The sequence below is a fragment of the Alnus glutinosa genome, chromosome 1 (genome assembly GCF_958979055.1).
Source record: "Alnus glutinosa chromosome 1, dhAlnGlut1.1, whole genome shotgun sequence".
In the NCBI taxonomy this organism is placed as follows: domain Eukaryota; kingdom Viridiplantae; phylum Streptophyta; class Magnoliopsida; order Fagales; family Betulaceae; genus Alnus; species Alnus glutinosa.
The window spans coordinates 8,756,837-8,773,164 of NC_084886.1; the positions used below are offsets into that span (position 1 = coordinate 8,756,837).

The 16,328-nt window shown below is 39.6% G+C and overlaps 2 protein-coding genes across 6 annotated transcripts in view; one reads left to right on the plus strand and one right to left on the minus strand.

Annotated features, from left to right (window-relative positions):
* Positions 1–11,887, minus strand: part of LOC133870811 (uncharacterized) — a 54,248-nt gene extending 42,361 nt beyond the window's left edge. For 4 of the 5 annotated variants that reach the window (XR_009900795.1, XM_062308049.1, XM_062308041.1 and 1 more), the window contains exons 1-2: positions 11,459–11,887; positions 3,164–3,890 (exon numbers count right to left, since the gene is read on the minus strand). Coding sequence is in view for 4 of the 5 variants with exons in the window: in XM_062308049.1 (XP_062164033.1) it covers positions 3,164–3,890; positions 11,459–11,805 (1,074 nt within the window). In the remaining variant the exon portion in view is untranslated. Of the gene's footprint in view, positions 1–3,163; positions 3,891–11,458 lie in introns of those variants that run through there. The other variant, XM_062308068.1, reaches the window with a different exon arrangement.
* Positions 11,888–11,939: 52 nt separating this feature from the next.
* On the plus strand, positions 11,940–13,674 carry LOC133870838 (extensin-like). The gene is made up of 2 exons (XM_062308081.1): positions 11,940–12,532; positions 13,243–13,674. The coding sequence occupies exons 1-2, from the start codon at positions 12,044–12,046 to the stop codon at positions 13,315–13,317; spliced, it is 564 nt and encodes a 187-aa protein (XP_062164065.1). The 5' UTR covers positions 11,940–12,043; the 3' UTR covers positions 13,318–13,674.
* Positions 13,675–16,328: the final 2,654 nt, after the last annotated feature.

Sequence of the window (16,328 nt, forward strand, 5' to 3'; positions counted from 1 at the left end):
GCAACAAATTTAAAACCAATATAATTACTGCAACGCATAGAAAAAAATAAAAATAAATCAAAAATAAATCAAACTAACATCATAAACAAATATTTATAGACAAAAATGATATTTCAGCCAAGTGAATCATGCACCAGGAAAATTACAACAACAACAACAACAACCCAAAAAAAAAAAAAAAAGGATAAATAATCTAGATATCATTAAAAGCGTAAGGTATCTCCATGTACACAACAAGTATACAAGGAAAGCCACCTAGGTAGGAAAGGCAAAAAGAACAAGAAAATAATAACTAATCACTAAAGGAAAAAATAAAAGCAACTGTCCAAAGATAAAAAAAATGTTGAAAATAAAGATATTAACTCCTCCAAAGTCCTCTCGCTTCCCTTCATAGACACCACGAAAGCACTATCTTCCATACAACAGCACTCCAAGTGCTGCCAGCAATCCACCAACTAGCAAACAAATCGACTACTCGTCTAGGCATAACCCAAGAGCCAAGACAATCCGAGTAGATTGAAAAAGACATTCCAAATGGCACAAGCAACCTCACAATGAAGAAGAAGAGAGCTCCCCATTCGTTTTGCACATAACACATCAATCAACCACAATGACCCGCTGCTTTCGAAGATTGTCCATGGTAAGGATCTTCCCTGACCACACAAAAAAGGCCGCCCTCAACAAAACCTTAGTCCTCCAAACACTCTTCCAAGGGAAACGGAAACCATCATGATGACCAAGACATTGTAGAAGGATTTAACACCAACCAATCCTCTTTTGAAAAGGATCCACCACAACTTGTCTTCCCCTTCTGGTATTATTCTTACTAAATACATCCTATAGAACGAGGCAAAGACAGATCCTGAGCCGCTCTAGCAAAGCTCACGTTACTGAATGGCAACTCCAGAAAAATCCATGTGACCCTCAACAAGAGCATCCTTTGCGCGAGCAATACCAAGTAAAACTGAAAAGACATACTTAAGGGCCATGTCTCCACACCGAAGATCATGCCAAAATCCAACCTTGGAACCATCTCTCACTTCAAATCTGGTGTGACTATAGAACTTCCCCCAACCCCTCCTAATATTCTTCCATAAACCTACCCCATACGCCCCAACAGGCTCACTAGAACAAAAGTTCCCATGCATAGCTAGTAAGATAGTGTTGCGATAATACAAAAGATAGAAAAAGAATGCCACTTTTTGAGCAGATACTCCTTGTTTTGTTTTCTTCTTCTTCTTAGATGCCTTTCTTGTAAACTCCCCATGTACTTGATTGCGATTTGTGTTATTAATGATATTACTCTCTTATGAAGAAAAAAAAATGCAATACACATCTATATGGCTAAAATTACCTACTTCCCCAACATGCTAGTTCTCTTCCCCATGTATTACATATAAAATTTTAAATCAAAAGAACTAAATTTTTCTAGCTTATAAGACAACAAGTTTAACACAATCCGAAAACCAGCCAGCACTCATCCTCTCCATATCCATGAGGGAACTGTTCTTAACGTACAACAAGATAACCAAACAACCCTGAAGCACTATGGAACCTCTAGCATCATTCACTCCACAAAATAAGAAAAACCTTGGAATTGGCACAAAGGTGGACTGCCAAATGGAGGGTCTAAATTTGGAACCCAAACCAAGCAAAATTTTTAATAGACTTCAGCTAAGACGTTTAATAATGGTACGAAGAGACGTTTTTCCCATCTTTTTCCCTAAGTCTTTCTCAAAATGCTTTTGGCCAATTTCATGGTATTAAAAAAAATGGCCACTCTCATGAAAATGAATCATGAGGATCAACTCTTATCCAAAAGTACAAGTCCATCGAAATGGATTTGTCATAAAAGGCAAAGGTTCTTTTCTTTTTCTTTTACTTTTTTTTTTACACTAACACAGAATTAGCACCAGTAATTAAAAACTTAAAGCATATGCAACAAGTAAACTTCTTTACTGTTTAAAATGTATTAGAGATCTCATACTTGTATCACACAAATATAAATTCCAAATTTGTTCATACTCTTATTTCTAATTTTTCTGCATATTGGAGACCAACAACCATGTCTACGACCATCTTATATTGCCAATAACTACACCTTTCCAATATATACATAACATGATCTATTTCCCTTTCCCCCGCCCCATTTGTGAGGGACTGAACAACAAAGTTTCCCTTTCTTTTCATAAGTAATACACAAGTGACACACCCATACAGGACTGAACCATAACCTAGACCTCACCCATTACTTATGGGGGAAGAAGATGCCCCTTGATTTCCAGTGCTTACTTCATATTACAACATCACAAAGTTCACGAAACACTCTTTCCTGCTAGACCAAAAGCTAAAATGGCAAACTAAAGTATTAACAAGGGCCAAAAAGATATGACATACCAGCTAATAATATCCATTTAAGATGCAGTGAGAGGCATTATATCCAGCTTTGTACCATCAATCTAAAGTCAATCATATCGTGACAATGCACAAAATATATAATTGGAAGGTTCCTAGATAAAATCCCATTAGATATGGTAACAATGAACAAAATATATAATTGAAAGATTTCGAAAAGCTTCACAAACTGTAGCACAACTACTCGAAGCAACAATGTATGTTAGTGACGGTTTATATTCCCATTTCTAGGAACAGATGCATATAACGTGGCAATAAAGTTTAAAATTTATATCTTTGAATTGAAAAATGTTCAAACTAGTAGCAACAAAAATAGTCAATAGTGTAGAACATCTCAATCTAAAGTCAATCATATGGTGAACATGCACAAAATATATAATTGGAAGGTTCCTAGATAAAATCCCATTAGATATGGTAACAATGAACAAAACATATAATTGAAAGATTTCGAAAAGCTTCACAAACTGTAGCACAACTACTCGAAGCAACAATGTATGTTAGTGACAGTTTATATTCCCATTTCTACGAACAGATGCATATAACGTGGCAATAAAGTCTAAAATTTATATCTTTAAATTGAAAAATGTTCAAACTAGTAGCAACAAAAATAGTCAATAGTGTAGAACATCTCACACATACATTTCAATAGTCTGTGTGTGTGTGTGCGCACGCGCACGCGAGAGAGAGAGAGAGAGAGAGAGCTATGGTTGCAATAGAAAAGATTAAAAACTTGAATATTGCAAATTACATTAAGTGAATCGTCTGATGTGCATGCTGCAACTGATGCCCATGGCAGCAAGTGAATATCATATTCATTGGATGCAGTAGAAGCGAAAGAACCAATCCTACTGGACGCTGAAGCCATTGTTTGCACTATATAAAAACTATCCATCCTCTTCTCAGATTGGGTTCCAATTGTTGCTTCACTCAAGAAGTCTAATGAAAAGGCATCCACCATGCTATCAGTAGAATTTATTGACTTTGATAACCTAAGTAGTGCCTGCCGATGCCAAACAGTATCACTGTTCACTGAACTCACTGAGCAAGAATAAAGCTTCGTCGGCTCAGGTTCTCCAACATCCCACACATACATTTCAACACACATAACACTTTTGAGAAAGAGTAGTGTGAAAACTCCCTCCTCATAAAGCTGAACAAACATGGAAGAGATGTCATCTTCCATGTACGATTGCCTTGAGAGCTTACTTCTGACTGCCTGATCTGCATTCCTCAAAGGGAAACGGAATAAAGTTCCAGCAAAAGGAAGTTTCATGTCACAACCAAAAGCACAATATGGAAAGAATTGGTCTTTATATAGTGAGATGGCTGAAGAACTAACATAGTCAATTCGCTTTCCAGGATTTGCTGCAGAAACCTTAGGAAGGTAAAAACTCTGAGGATCAAATAATACCACATACTTGCCACTCACAAACGAAGGCAGATCAGTTAAATGATACACCGAGTTGAAGCCAACCCTAAAAAGGCCAATTATCAAAATAAAGTCAGAAAAATATTGAAATCCTGGACAATTACACCAATAGAAGATTGTAATGTGATACATCCAGTAGAGGAGACAGACTATAAATTGCAGAACTGGTTCTTTACATCTAGATACAAAACCAAAGATTTATTGGGTCCACAGTAAGATAGTGCTGTTAAAAATTTTAGGCGTTTTCATATATATATAAGATCAAGTCTGGCAGCACTTTTCACATCTAAGTTGTAGACCATAAGAAAATAATTTGCAATGCCAAATGGCAAGTTAGAACATGCAAAAATGAATAATAGATGAAAGGGAAAACAAAAATCAAAGGAATTTAAAGAAAGAAGACACAACACCAAAAAGTAACAGAAAACCAAAAAGGAGAACAAAAAAGTAGGGGGAAAAGGAAAGAGAGGAGGGGGAGGGGGAGAGAGAGGAATGAGGAATGAGGTAGAAAGAAGATATTATATCTCTACTCACAGCATTAGTCTGATCCTCTACATTGTGTTTGGAACTAAAGTTGGGTAGGATGGGATTTACTTCAGTCTAGTTGAATTGATTTGTTATATATTGCAACTGTTTGGAACAAAGGTATGTCAATCCATCATTCCATTCTGTTGTGAAAAAAAAGAACAAATTTCTCCATCATGTCCCAAATGAACTGGAGAGGCACATCCCACTTTCTCCCAAATATTCAGATCATTTCTGTCCTTTCTACAATTTTGCTTCTCACTCCTTGCAATTAATGCAACAATTGTACTCTCACACTTACCAAAACCAACCTCCCCGTACCACCCAGGACCAACCTGCCCCTTCCATCAACTCCAAGACACCCTCCACTACAGTCTACAGCTGCATCCAGACAGCAAAGCTGAAATCAGTTCTTACTGTGTGCAGGGGTGTGTGAGAGAGAGAAAGTATGTATGTGCGCATGTCATAGAGAGAGGAGTGGTACCGGCATAAAAAAGCAGATGAATGGACAGAGGTAGCTTCAGCCAAGGACAAGGTCAAGAACACAATTGAATGCTCAACAATTTTGAGTTGATGTGGTCCGATTCTAATTGCAAAGGTCTTGATTCAAATTAAATCTATATCCATAGTGATTTCAAACACAAAAGTCACAACATAGAATTTGAACTAAACCATTTCCGGTTTCCAAATTTCCCGTGTCTGTTACAAAACATCCATACATGACATAAGACATCAGAGATGCCTTAAAAGCTTTTTTTTTCAGATAGAAGCCTTATATTTTCTGTTTTTTATAAGCAAACATTTTTCTCATAGGAATAACAATTATAACCACAACAAGAAATAAGGAACCCCTTTACTAAGCAGTCCCCTCCCTTCGACTAGTATTATAGACATCAATTGTTACAAACCAAAGTTGTCCAAGGTTTTATGCTGACCAACGGCCTTTTCTCTTGACTTCTGTCTAGACCTTTGTGGCATTCTTGTACTTGGTCTTAAAAGTAGGACAATTAGTGTCATCATAGTAATTAAGTAGACTTTATTGGTGCCTCATCGAAAAAGGTCTTAGGCCGAAGGTGAAGGAAATTGACACCACGTTTGCACTCTAAAAGCAAAACTTAGTTGTGACACCTCAAAACGTTAGTCCCACATTGGGAAGATAAATTATCCACGTACAGTGGGTGGATTATAAATGAGCTCATGGGTGCTAAGTCCCCACATTAGTTCTTTTTTTTTTATATAAGTAAATTTAGTCTTATTGAAAGTATAAGGCGTCCCACATTGGTTCTTTACTAGGTGAAACTGGGTTTTATAAGCGATTCTAGAAAGCTTCAATTGCAATTTCTTTGTCTCCCACTCTCTCAACCCGAAAGGGTCAAAGTTTTGAAGCCACCGCTGCTTTTGTCGTCAATATAGACTAGATCAGCCATCAGCAGCTCTCAAGATCCCTATCTCTCTCTCCTTATCACAGCCAAATCTCTTTCATCATGCATTTGTAGTAATGGACCTTGTGGTTTTTCTTCAATCTCAATACGTTTGTTTGATCTCTCCCTCTAACAATCAATGTTGTTGGTCAGTCAACAGGCCTTCTACTGACCGAGGGATGTTGACTTTCTACTAACCGAAGGGGACCAGTTCGGTTCAATACTCGACCCCCTTGGTCGGTCAGTTACTGAAACTAACTACCAATAGCTGCCGATAAGGGTTGAATACCGACCAAGAGGTCAATGCTCAGCTCTAAAATAATCCAACGTACTATGAAACTAAGATATCATTCTGAAAACTATCTACAACCCATCTCAAAGTGGCTTGTTTGCACCCCCAAGTTCCACGATTTCATCATCAAACCATGGCTTTCCTTTTTTCGATATCTTCTTTTTCTCTCCTATTAATAAGTTACGCATATACTTAATAGGTGTTCAACCCCGACTACACCCTTCACCACCTCATCTTTTTTTATTTTCGTCCAAATATCTTAACTTGTACTTAAGCTATGATGTGCCGCTATCCAGAGATGTAACATGTTAAGCATATGCTTCCTCAATTCTATCACCGATATCTCTACGTCTTCAAAGTGCCAAGCATTCCTCCCACACCAAAGATACCACATTAAACACAACAGAGCCAACCTCTAGACTTCCTTAACAGTACCACACCCAACCAAACCGCCCCAACTATACAATAAATCAATGACTTGTCTCGGCATAACCCAGTCTACTCCAAACAAAGTTAGAATATTGGTCCATAGTTCGTTGGCGACTTTACAGTGAAGCAATAGGTGATTAATAAAGTCCCCACTCTTCTTACACATACAGCACCACTCAACCACTACAACATTCATCTTTCGCAAATTATCATGTGTCAAAATTTTATCTAAGGATGTTGTCCATATAAAAAAACGTCACTCTCAAAGGAGCCTTTACTCACCAAATAGACTTCCATAGAAATGGAGGACCATCCTAGCTAGTTAACACTTTATAGAACAACTTCACTTCAAACTTACACCTCTTGGAAGGGCTCCAGCCTAATCTATCCTCCTCTCCATGTCGTAATTGGAAAGAATACAGTTGTGAAGTCGCCAGTGATCTATAGAGCTATATTCTTGCTCTATTTGGAGTAGAGTGGGTTATGCCGAGACAAGTCATCGATTTGTTGTACAACTGGGGCGGTTCAGTTGGGTGTGGTACCGTTAAGGAAGTCTAAAGGTTGGCTCTGTTGCATTTAATGCGGTATCTTTGGCGTGAGAGGAATGCTCGGCACTTTGAAAACGTAAAGACATCAGTGATAGAATTGAGGAAGCTTATTTAACATGTTACACCTATGGATAGCGGCTCATCATAGCTTGATTGTTTCTACTTTTGCAAATTTTATGAATTTATGTTCTTCTCTTTCTTCCTATTAGGGGTTCTCTTTGTATACTTCTTGTGTACTAAGGTTGCGTCTATCTACACTTTATTTAATGATATGAAATTGCTTATCAAAAAAAAAAAAATTGGAAAGAATACAGGTGCTCAAAGAAAGAGAGTACCAGCTCCATCTCTCAATCCTAGACTAGTCATGTAAAAATTACATTCCATTGGAAAATTCATTCTTGAAAAAGCATATTAACCGCCACCCACACATCTTTGCAACAAGCAATACTAAACAAAGCCGGATAAGAGAGCTTCAACGGTCTATACCCACACCAATGATCATGCCAAAAGCTTACATTTGACCTAACCCCCACTTCAAAATGAACAAAATTGGAAAACTTATCCCACCTCCTTCTAATATGTTTCCAAACTCCCACTCCATATGTCCCCATTATGTCCTTTGAACACCAACCACCCCTCATACTCTCATATTTAGCTTCGATCATCAATCTACATAAGGCCACTCTCTCCATAGCATACCACCATCAAATTTTGAACTCCTAATCCACATGATTATCAAAGTGCAAATCCTCCTCCAATTAACTAAATGAAATTTAACCTCATCCCCAACGCCACCCCATAAAAAATTCCTTTAAAGTCTCTCGAGTCTATTAGCCACGCCCACTGGAATAGGGAACAATGACAAGTAATGCGTAGGTAGGTTGGAAATTGTACTTTTAAGCATAGTCAACCAACCACCCTTCGATAAATAAAGTTTCTTCCAACCAGCCAACCGACATTCCATTTTCTCCATAACTCCATTCCAAATATGAGGCACCCAACAGCAAACCCCAAATATTTCATTGGCACTGAAGCAACTCTACATCCAAGAAGATGAGCCAAATCTTCGACATCTTCTACTTCTCCGATAGGAACAATTTCATATTTTCCTAGATTGATTCTCAAACTCGAAATTGCTTCAAAACATAAGAAAATGAGAGCCCCTTTGATACGAATGGGCTGTAAAACTCAACTTTTGCAGCCTCCAATGAAATATTGACACACCACCTGCTCAGCCAAACCCAGCCACCGGAATCTGTCGAAAGCCGCCACCGGAATCTGCTGAAGGCCACCACCCAAAGCCACCGTATTTCCAGTGAAGTTTCTTGCCCCTCTCTCACTCTCTGTCTGTCTCCCTCTTTGTTTAATTTGGGTTGTTTTTCTTGCCAAGTTCTGAGATGGTTTATCATTTTCTCCTAATTATTCTAATTGTGGGTCTAGCTTTACAAAGTTTTTCTTGTTCATTTTTGTCTGTGGATCAATATCATTCAACACTTTTTCCTACCAGGCTTTGAGGGACCGATGGACATGTGCACGATAGGTCATCCAAAGGGTTACAGGGATCAGGCACAGGAGATAAGGAAAACTTAAAAGCTTCTCAACACCGGAGTAGGAATTTGCACAGGAGATAAGGAAAACTTAAAAGCTTCTCAGCACCAGAATAGGAATTCGATCAATCACTATCTCTTCACACCGTAACCTCATTTCCTAACTCTACTTATCAAAAAAAAAAAAAAAAAAAATTCCCAACTCACGCACACATGCATTTCAAAAAATACAAACATTTTTTAAGCCCAAATCGTAAAAACTTTCCTTCAATGGCAATCGCGTCTCCTTATACACGAAGCTTCTCGGCCTCCTTATGCTCCTCTAGGACCGAGTCAACTCGCTTTACACGCTTCTCCTCAGTGTCGTTTACACACCGGATCCTCCAACCCCGCCTTTCAACTTGCCGATTCACCGTTTTGTCCCAGCCCAACTCGTCCACGTTCTCCAGTGCTAGAGGCTCCATCTCTCCAAACAACAGCGGCTGGAGTTCTTCCACGGGTTCTCCCCGCAGCGCTGGCGGCGAGGATCGCCAGTGTTCATCACTCCTAGTCGCCATAGCAGATCAGGATTCATGAGAACGAGATAATTTGTTTCAAAGGATTGAGTATTTTCATGTCTATTGTATTTTCAGATTTTTATGACTTGTCCATTTATAATTGGTTGCTATAAAATGCGAGGTTTACAGCCCATCTAGATATAATGTATTCCCTAAGAAAATACAGTGCAGATGTCCAATTTGTTCGAATGTACACCACCAAAAATCAGCGCATCATCGGCGAACAGTAGATGAGACACTTCCAAGCCTCCGTTGTCCCTCGACCCCACTAAGAACCCTGTCAAGAGACCCTGATCCATTGTCGCAATCAACATCCGGCTTAATGCCTCCATAACCACCAAAAACAATAGTGGCAACGCCGGCAAGAGCGAATCCCCCTGTCGCAGCCCACGAGAGCTAGTAAAAAAACCGAACTATTCACAAGTATGGAAAACCTCACCATAAAAAAAAAATAAATAAATAAATAAAACTCTATCCAATCCCTCAATTTTTCCCCAAAACCACATGTATTAAGCAAATAAAGGAAAATTTCCAGTTGACATGATCATACGCCTTCTCCAAATCTAATTTGCACTGCACCCCATATTCCCCCTATCTAAGTCGACTATCCAAGCATTCATTAGCAATAAGCACTGAATCCAAAATTTATTGACCTCCAATGAAGGCATTCTGTGAGTTGGAAATAATCTTGCCCAACACCAACTTAAACCTAATAGCAAGAACCTTGGAGATGATTTTATACACCCCGCCTACCACACTAATAGGCCGAAAATCCTTCACATACAAGCCCCCCTAAGGTAATTTCTACCATATTACATCCAAATCTCTCAAAACAATCTTAACTAGCATGTATCAAACGCCCATGAGAAGTAGAATAAGGTTGGGCAGTTCTCCTGACAATGCATGGCAGTAGTGCAGGAACCAGCAGCAAGAAATGAATGATCATGCATGTACATTCTACTGATGGTGGTTTTTCGCTCGAGCACTACTGCAGTTCGTGGTTTTCTGCTTTCCTCTGCCCTAGATGGTGGCTCCCCGGAGTCTTCGTCGATTATTGATGGTGTTTCTCAACCTTTGACGAAAGCGTTGGGCTTGGCTTGCACCCAGGTCTCTCCCAGGATCAAGATGAACTGCAGAATATGCTAGCCCGCCTGGCCTAATGACTACCATCATTAAAGGACAAATTATCGAGAACTCTACTCCTTAAATTAATAATTTGCGCCGCCCATAGGACTGTTTTCTCCGGTGGCTTTCGTTGTGATGGATGAGGGAGATAATGTTTTGCCGGTAGGTTTGGCTCGTTCCCAGGACTCACCGGTAGGTCAGTTTTTGCCGCGGCTTTGGTTGCTGGATAAGGAAGGTGTACTTTCGCCGATAATGGGAGAGAAAGGGAAAGATGGTGAGGTTGCGTTGTGTATCCTGGATGGGGTGGAGGGGGATTTGTCTTCCCCTCTGGAAATCTATTCCCCCTATCGCATTGGGAGATTCCAGGTACTCAGATCGGGCTCTGCATTGTGTTGAAGACATTTTTCCTATTGTGGGGATCTCGTGTGCTTGTGATGAGGAGCAAAGGCTCTCTTGACAGCCATTGAAGAGGATCATCGTCGGGAGAAATTGGCTTCCCTCTCTAGTTTTAAAGGCAGCAGGGAGTTAAGGAATTTAGAGTGCTTCATTAACTACAATGCCAAAGGCGAGTCTTCTAGTTGTGGTAAAGGCAAGGCTCATGTCTTTTAGCGTTGTGCGCTTCATGTGGGGCTTGTGGAGGTGGAGAAGTTAGTCGTGTTTGTAGGGGTCTTCTTTGGTTGTTTTTTGATTGGGTGTTGGGGTGTTTTGCGGGGTTTTTGCTCACTCTAGTTAGGTGTTTCATGTTGTATACTTTCTATATACGTAGAGGCACATTACGTTTTTAATAAAATTTCCGAATACTTATCAAAAAAATTATTCCAAAAATCAAACAAAATGATATGGAGGCACGCAAAATCAATGGAGGTGTTGCCTCGTGTTATGTATATGTACATTCGAAAGAAGATATTTTGAACTTTTGCAAGAGCTGTTTGAAACTTGAAAGGAAATCATTTCCCTGACAACCTGTATATTAAAAGATTCAAACTCTAAATTCCGTTGCTTTTCTACCTATTCTCTGAAATTCAAAACTCTTAGGGTAACAAAACTGCATACACAACACAAGGGCACATAATAAAAGAAACTAGACGAAATTCTAACAAACAACGAATACAACCACGTACAGGCGCACATATATGATATATATATCACGAGCTAAATTGGAGAAATTACCCGAATCGGCCGGTCTTCCACGCCTGCCCATGCTTACTACTCCCACCGATCCTAGAAATACTAACGAAATCCTCTTCGGTGAAAACCGCGTCGTTATAGGCCAAGAGCGCCGGGCCTTGCCACTGCGCCAAGGTGTCAGACAAGAGCGAGTCAGAGCCATGGAGACGGCGGTCCAGGCAGAGCCGGACAGTGGTGGCGCCGGCATCGTCGGCGTTCTGTATGAGCTCCTTGAGGACCGTGGTCCCCTCCGGGTAGTTCAACAGCACCTCACGGATCCGCCGGGTGAGGTCAACCTTCTGACCGAAGTCTTCCAGAAAGATCGACTCCGGCGTCGCCGGATAATCCATCTCTGTATTCTTTTCCGGCGAATAAGAGACTTTCGTGAGTTTATTTTCCGGGGAGGGGCCCGAGGTTAGACCATCGGCATGAAGCTAAAAACCACGGGTGAACCTGATGAGATTTGCGTGAATCGTGTGTGAGTGTGTGACCGTGTGGGCAGTTTGGAGAGAATGCACCGACGAAGGGAGAGCCTCCTACTTTTTGGTTTCGTGTGAGCTTTCTTTTCTTTCTCGCTCTTGCATTGCTATGCTTGTTTTACAGTTCGTAGTTTGTACCGTAAAAGAAGATGAGTTTCGGAGTAATTCTACCCGTCATCCATCAAGTCTCCCTCCCCATCTGACGTGGCATAGTCCACGTCAGGCCTTTTTTAAAAAATTAAAATCCTGCGTTTATTCGAAGTTCGAATACGGCTTCAATTCAATTTCTCCCAAAATATTTTTTGTCCCCAAAAGCTTTCCGCCTTTCCCTCCTCCCTCCCTCCACCCCACCCCACCGACAGCCACCCACCAGCTACCACCGCCACCGGTTCGTCCATCTCCGGCCTCCATCCACCGTCAAGCTCCGACCGTACAGCTCCGAGGACTCCAACGACCATCGACCGTTCCGCCACGACTAGCCAAGCCGAATCACCACCACCGCAGACGACCCATACCCATCTCCTTCTCCATCCACGACGACCCACCTCCATCTCTTCCCACTGTACAGATCCGACGAGCCCAACCATCAAAAGTGGAGGTAAGGTTTTCTCTATGGTTGTTGTAAGATTTTCTCCATCTCTTCCCACTGTTTCCATTGTAAGCTTTTCTCCATCTCTTCCCATTGTTTCCCCCGTTTGGCTTTTGGATTTGTGGTTGTTGTTTTACATGTTTGTTTGTGTAGCTGATGTGTTTGATGATTTGCTTGTATTTTTTGCTTTTGGGTTTCTGGTTTTCTTCTACAGATGGTCGTTTCGGATTATTGGTTTTGTTTAATTTGGAGTACATATTTGTTGTTGGGAGATGTTATAGGAGACTATCTGATTTGCCATTTGGCTCATTTTTCGTTTTGAAGAAGCATATGTTGCTTCATTCAAATGTATTTGGAATATGTGCCTGCTTTTCAATGAGTGGAATGGAATTAGTGACATTACAAACTTGTTCTTTTTTTCCTTAGCTTGTAGGACATGATAGTCACTTGTTCTCTGACGTGTTCTTTTTACTTGTGATGGCAAAAACAATAAATTCATTATAGTAAAGAAGCAAAATGTGAACATGAATAAGAGGAAGAATTGTAATGATCATATTCCCTACTATTAGAAAAGAAAAATGATCATATTCTCTACATTAGAGATATTTGCTAGTACTGCTATATTATGAAATGTGTATTTGTATGTATCTATACACGTATGGTTATCTTATATTTCTGCTATATCATGATTGTGACATCAGTGATTATGCTTGTCACAGGCAAACAAAGCAAGCAAGAAGTTATTGTGGTACAACAAACAACTCAACAGGGATTTCCGTCTCATGGTCTTGTAATTCTCACCAAGTAACGATGTTTAAGAGCTTGTGAAATAGTTGTGGAATCTCATTTTTTGTGGAAGTTGTGGAATCTCATTTTTGTGGGGTCTTCATTTTTATTTTATTTTTGGTATTTGATGTCTATGATTTGCCACATTTTTTTCAGCAACCAAGAGAGCTTGAGGTTGTGATGTTATGACAATTTTAAGTATAAGGAGGAGACCGGAGGGAATTGAAGTTATGGCATTATAACATGTTGTCATATGTGGAATTCTATAGATTTAGAATTGTATCATTACAAGCTAGAAATGGATATATACGAATGTATGTTTAATTCAGATTTTGCTATTCTTATATATGATATTTCATTGTGAATATGAGTGAGTAGTAGGTGTTTTTATGGTGACAATCATTTTTTAGTAATTTCTTGGCCAATGACTATCAAATTGCTTTAAGTTTTTTAATTTTGTTTATAGCATTATATATTACTAGGATATGGTGAAATCTTTATGGTTTAATGTTGGACATTGGGTAGGGGCAATACAAGTGTTGTTGGGGACTTGGGGTTGCATTTTGTCATGTGGTGGACTTTTTTATTGTTAAGCTTTTTTGTATAGGATTTGATTATCTAAAATTGTCTAATGTATGAAAATGATCATTGTCTAATGTTATTTGTGTGTGTGTTTTTTTTTAATATTTACCTTTTATTTTGGTGATGAACAAAAAAAAAAAAAAAAGCAAAACCAATCAATTTTGGTTTTGGTTTGGGTTGAAAATGGAGAAACATTGTTAAATTAGAAAGTTACTTGGTCTTCCCATTCAAAAAATAAAAAATAAAAGAAGGTGGTTCTCATCACACGCAATGTCAAAGTGTTGTTTACTTATTAATGCTCCGTTTGTTTCGATGTAAAATAGTTTCCGTCGTAAAATATTTTCGACCAAATTATTTTCAGATAAAATGACTTTCTCGAAAATGTTTTCCAGCGTTTGGTTCGTACGAAAAAAAAAAAAAAAATTACGAAAAGCAAAAATGCAACTGTCGCCAGAATCTGGAAACATCCGGTTGCTGTTGTCGGATTCCAACGGGCATGTTTGACCGGATTCCGATCACGCTTCTCCGGATCCGGTCGGATCCTAGCCATTTTGGCCAAATCCGGCAGGATCCGTCCGGATTCTAGCCAGTTTCGGCCAGAATCTGGTCCGCCGGCATCTAGCTACGGTGGCCGGATGTTGCCGGATTCCAGCACCGGCAGTATTCTGATGGTCGGGTGTTGTCGGATTCCGGGACCACCTGGATTCTAATGATCGACCATTGCCAGATTTCGACAACCGAATATCAAACGTGTATGCAAGGACGAAGAGTTTAATTTCAAAAAACGATTTACAGTTTTTAAAACCGTAAATCGTTTTCCAAAAATTATAGAAGCTTTTACAGTCAAACTGAAAATGATTTTCGTTAACCATTATTTTCATCCCTACTAAACACTGTAAAATGCAAAAATTGTTCTTCAGAAATCATTTTATTCCGAAACAAATGGAGCATTAGATGTACATTCGTTTTCCAATTTCAAATGGCAATTTAAAAACTTGATTTGTTTAACATTTCAAGTTACATTTAAAAGCTTTGTATTCTAATCAATATTGCTCAACCAAAAACCAAACAAGCAAAAGAAAGCTTCTTTCTCGATATCAAGTAAAACACGTCGAAGTGCCCAAATTGAGGATCTTCAAGAAATTTGAGGGGCATACTAACAATGGAGTTATAATCTTAAGAGAGTACGAATACTTTTCCCATTTTGTATTATGTAATGGGGTAGGCATAATTTCTTTTCCCTCTTTCGCCTTGCAACCTTTAAAATCCCTTCCACCCCCCGATCCCTTTTTTGGAACATGACCGGCAAGGATCAAAAGTGGGTCGGGATGCAGAATGTCGGATTTCTGCCCACCCCCAGACACTAAGTCAACTCTCTTATCCTCTTGGCCCCCTCACTCATTGATACAAAATAAAGACAAATATAATGCTTATAGCTCTAGTTCCATATGCTTTCAGTTTTTATTTAGATATCTACGTGACACAAATGATGGGTTTATGACACCAAAAATTAAGATGTATCTAAGGTTACTGAACATATGCAGATTACATTTAACAATAAAATTCATGTATAAAAAAAAATTAATAAAATTAATGTACAAAATAATCTTGCCTTTCACCAAAACAAACAAAATAACTCTAATGCTACGTTTGTTTCGTCGTAAAATGATTTGTGGAAAATGATTTCGGTATTTTACGGTATTTTGTAGGGGTGAAAATAATGGTCAACAAAAATCATTTTCGGTTTGACCGTAAAAGCCTCTTTAATTTTTGGAAAACGTAAATCGTTTTCTGAAATATATTCTTTGTCATTACACGCACGTTTGATATCTGACTGCCCGAATCCGACAATAGTCAGTCGTCCAAAACCAGGCGGCACAGGAATCCGGCATCATCCAAGGGCTAAAATAATGCCGGCGCCGGAATCTGGCGACATCCGGCCACCGTCGTCGGATGCCAGCAGACCGAATTCCAACAGAATCTTGCCGTAATCCGGCCATGGTCAGAAACCGGCCTGATCTGACCGGACCCGGCCACTGATCCGGCCGAATATGACCGGACCCGGCCATTGATCCGGCCAGATCTGGCCAAAATGGCCGGGATCTGGTCTGATCTAACCGGATTCGGCCACTGATCCGACCGGATTTGGCCAAAGGATCTGGCCAAAATGGCCGGGATCCGGCCGGAGATTTGACAGGAGCCGGAGGAGTCCTGCCGGAATCCGGCCAAACATGCTCGCCGGATTTCGGCGACAGCTGCATTTTCCTTTTTCGTAATTTTTTTTGTGCGAATCAAACGCCGAAAAATATTTTCCAAAAAAATATTTTTTCTAAAATTAATTTCATCGAAAATATTTTACGACGAAACCATTTTACGTCGTTTAAACGGAGCATAAATTAGCAATTGATTTCATAAATATTTGGTATCCGCGGCATAG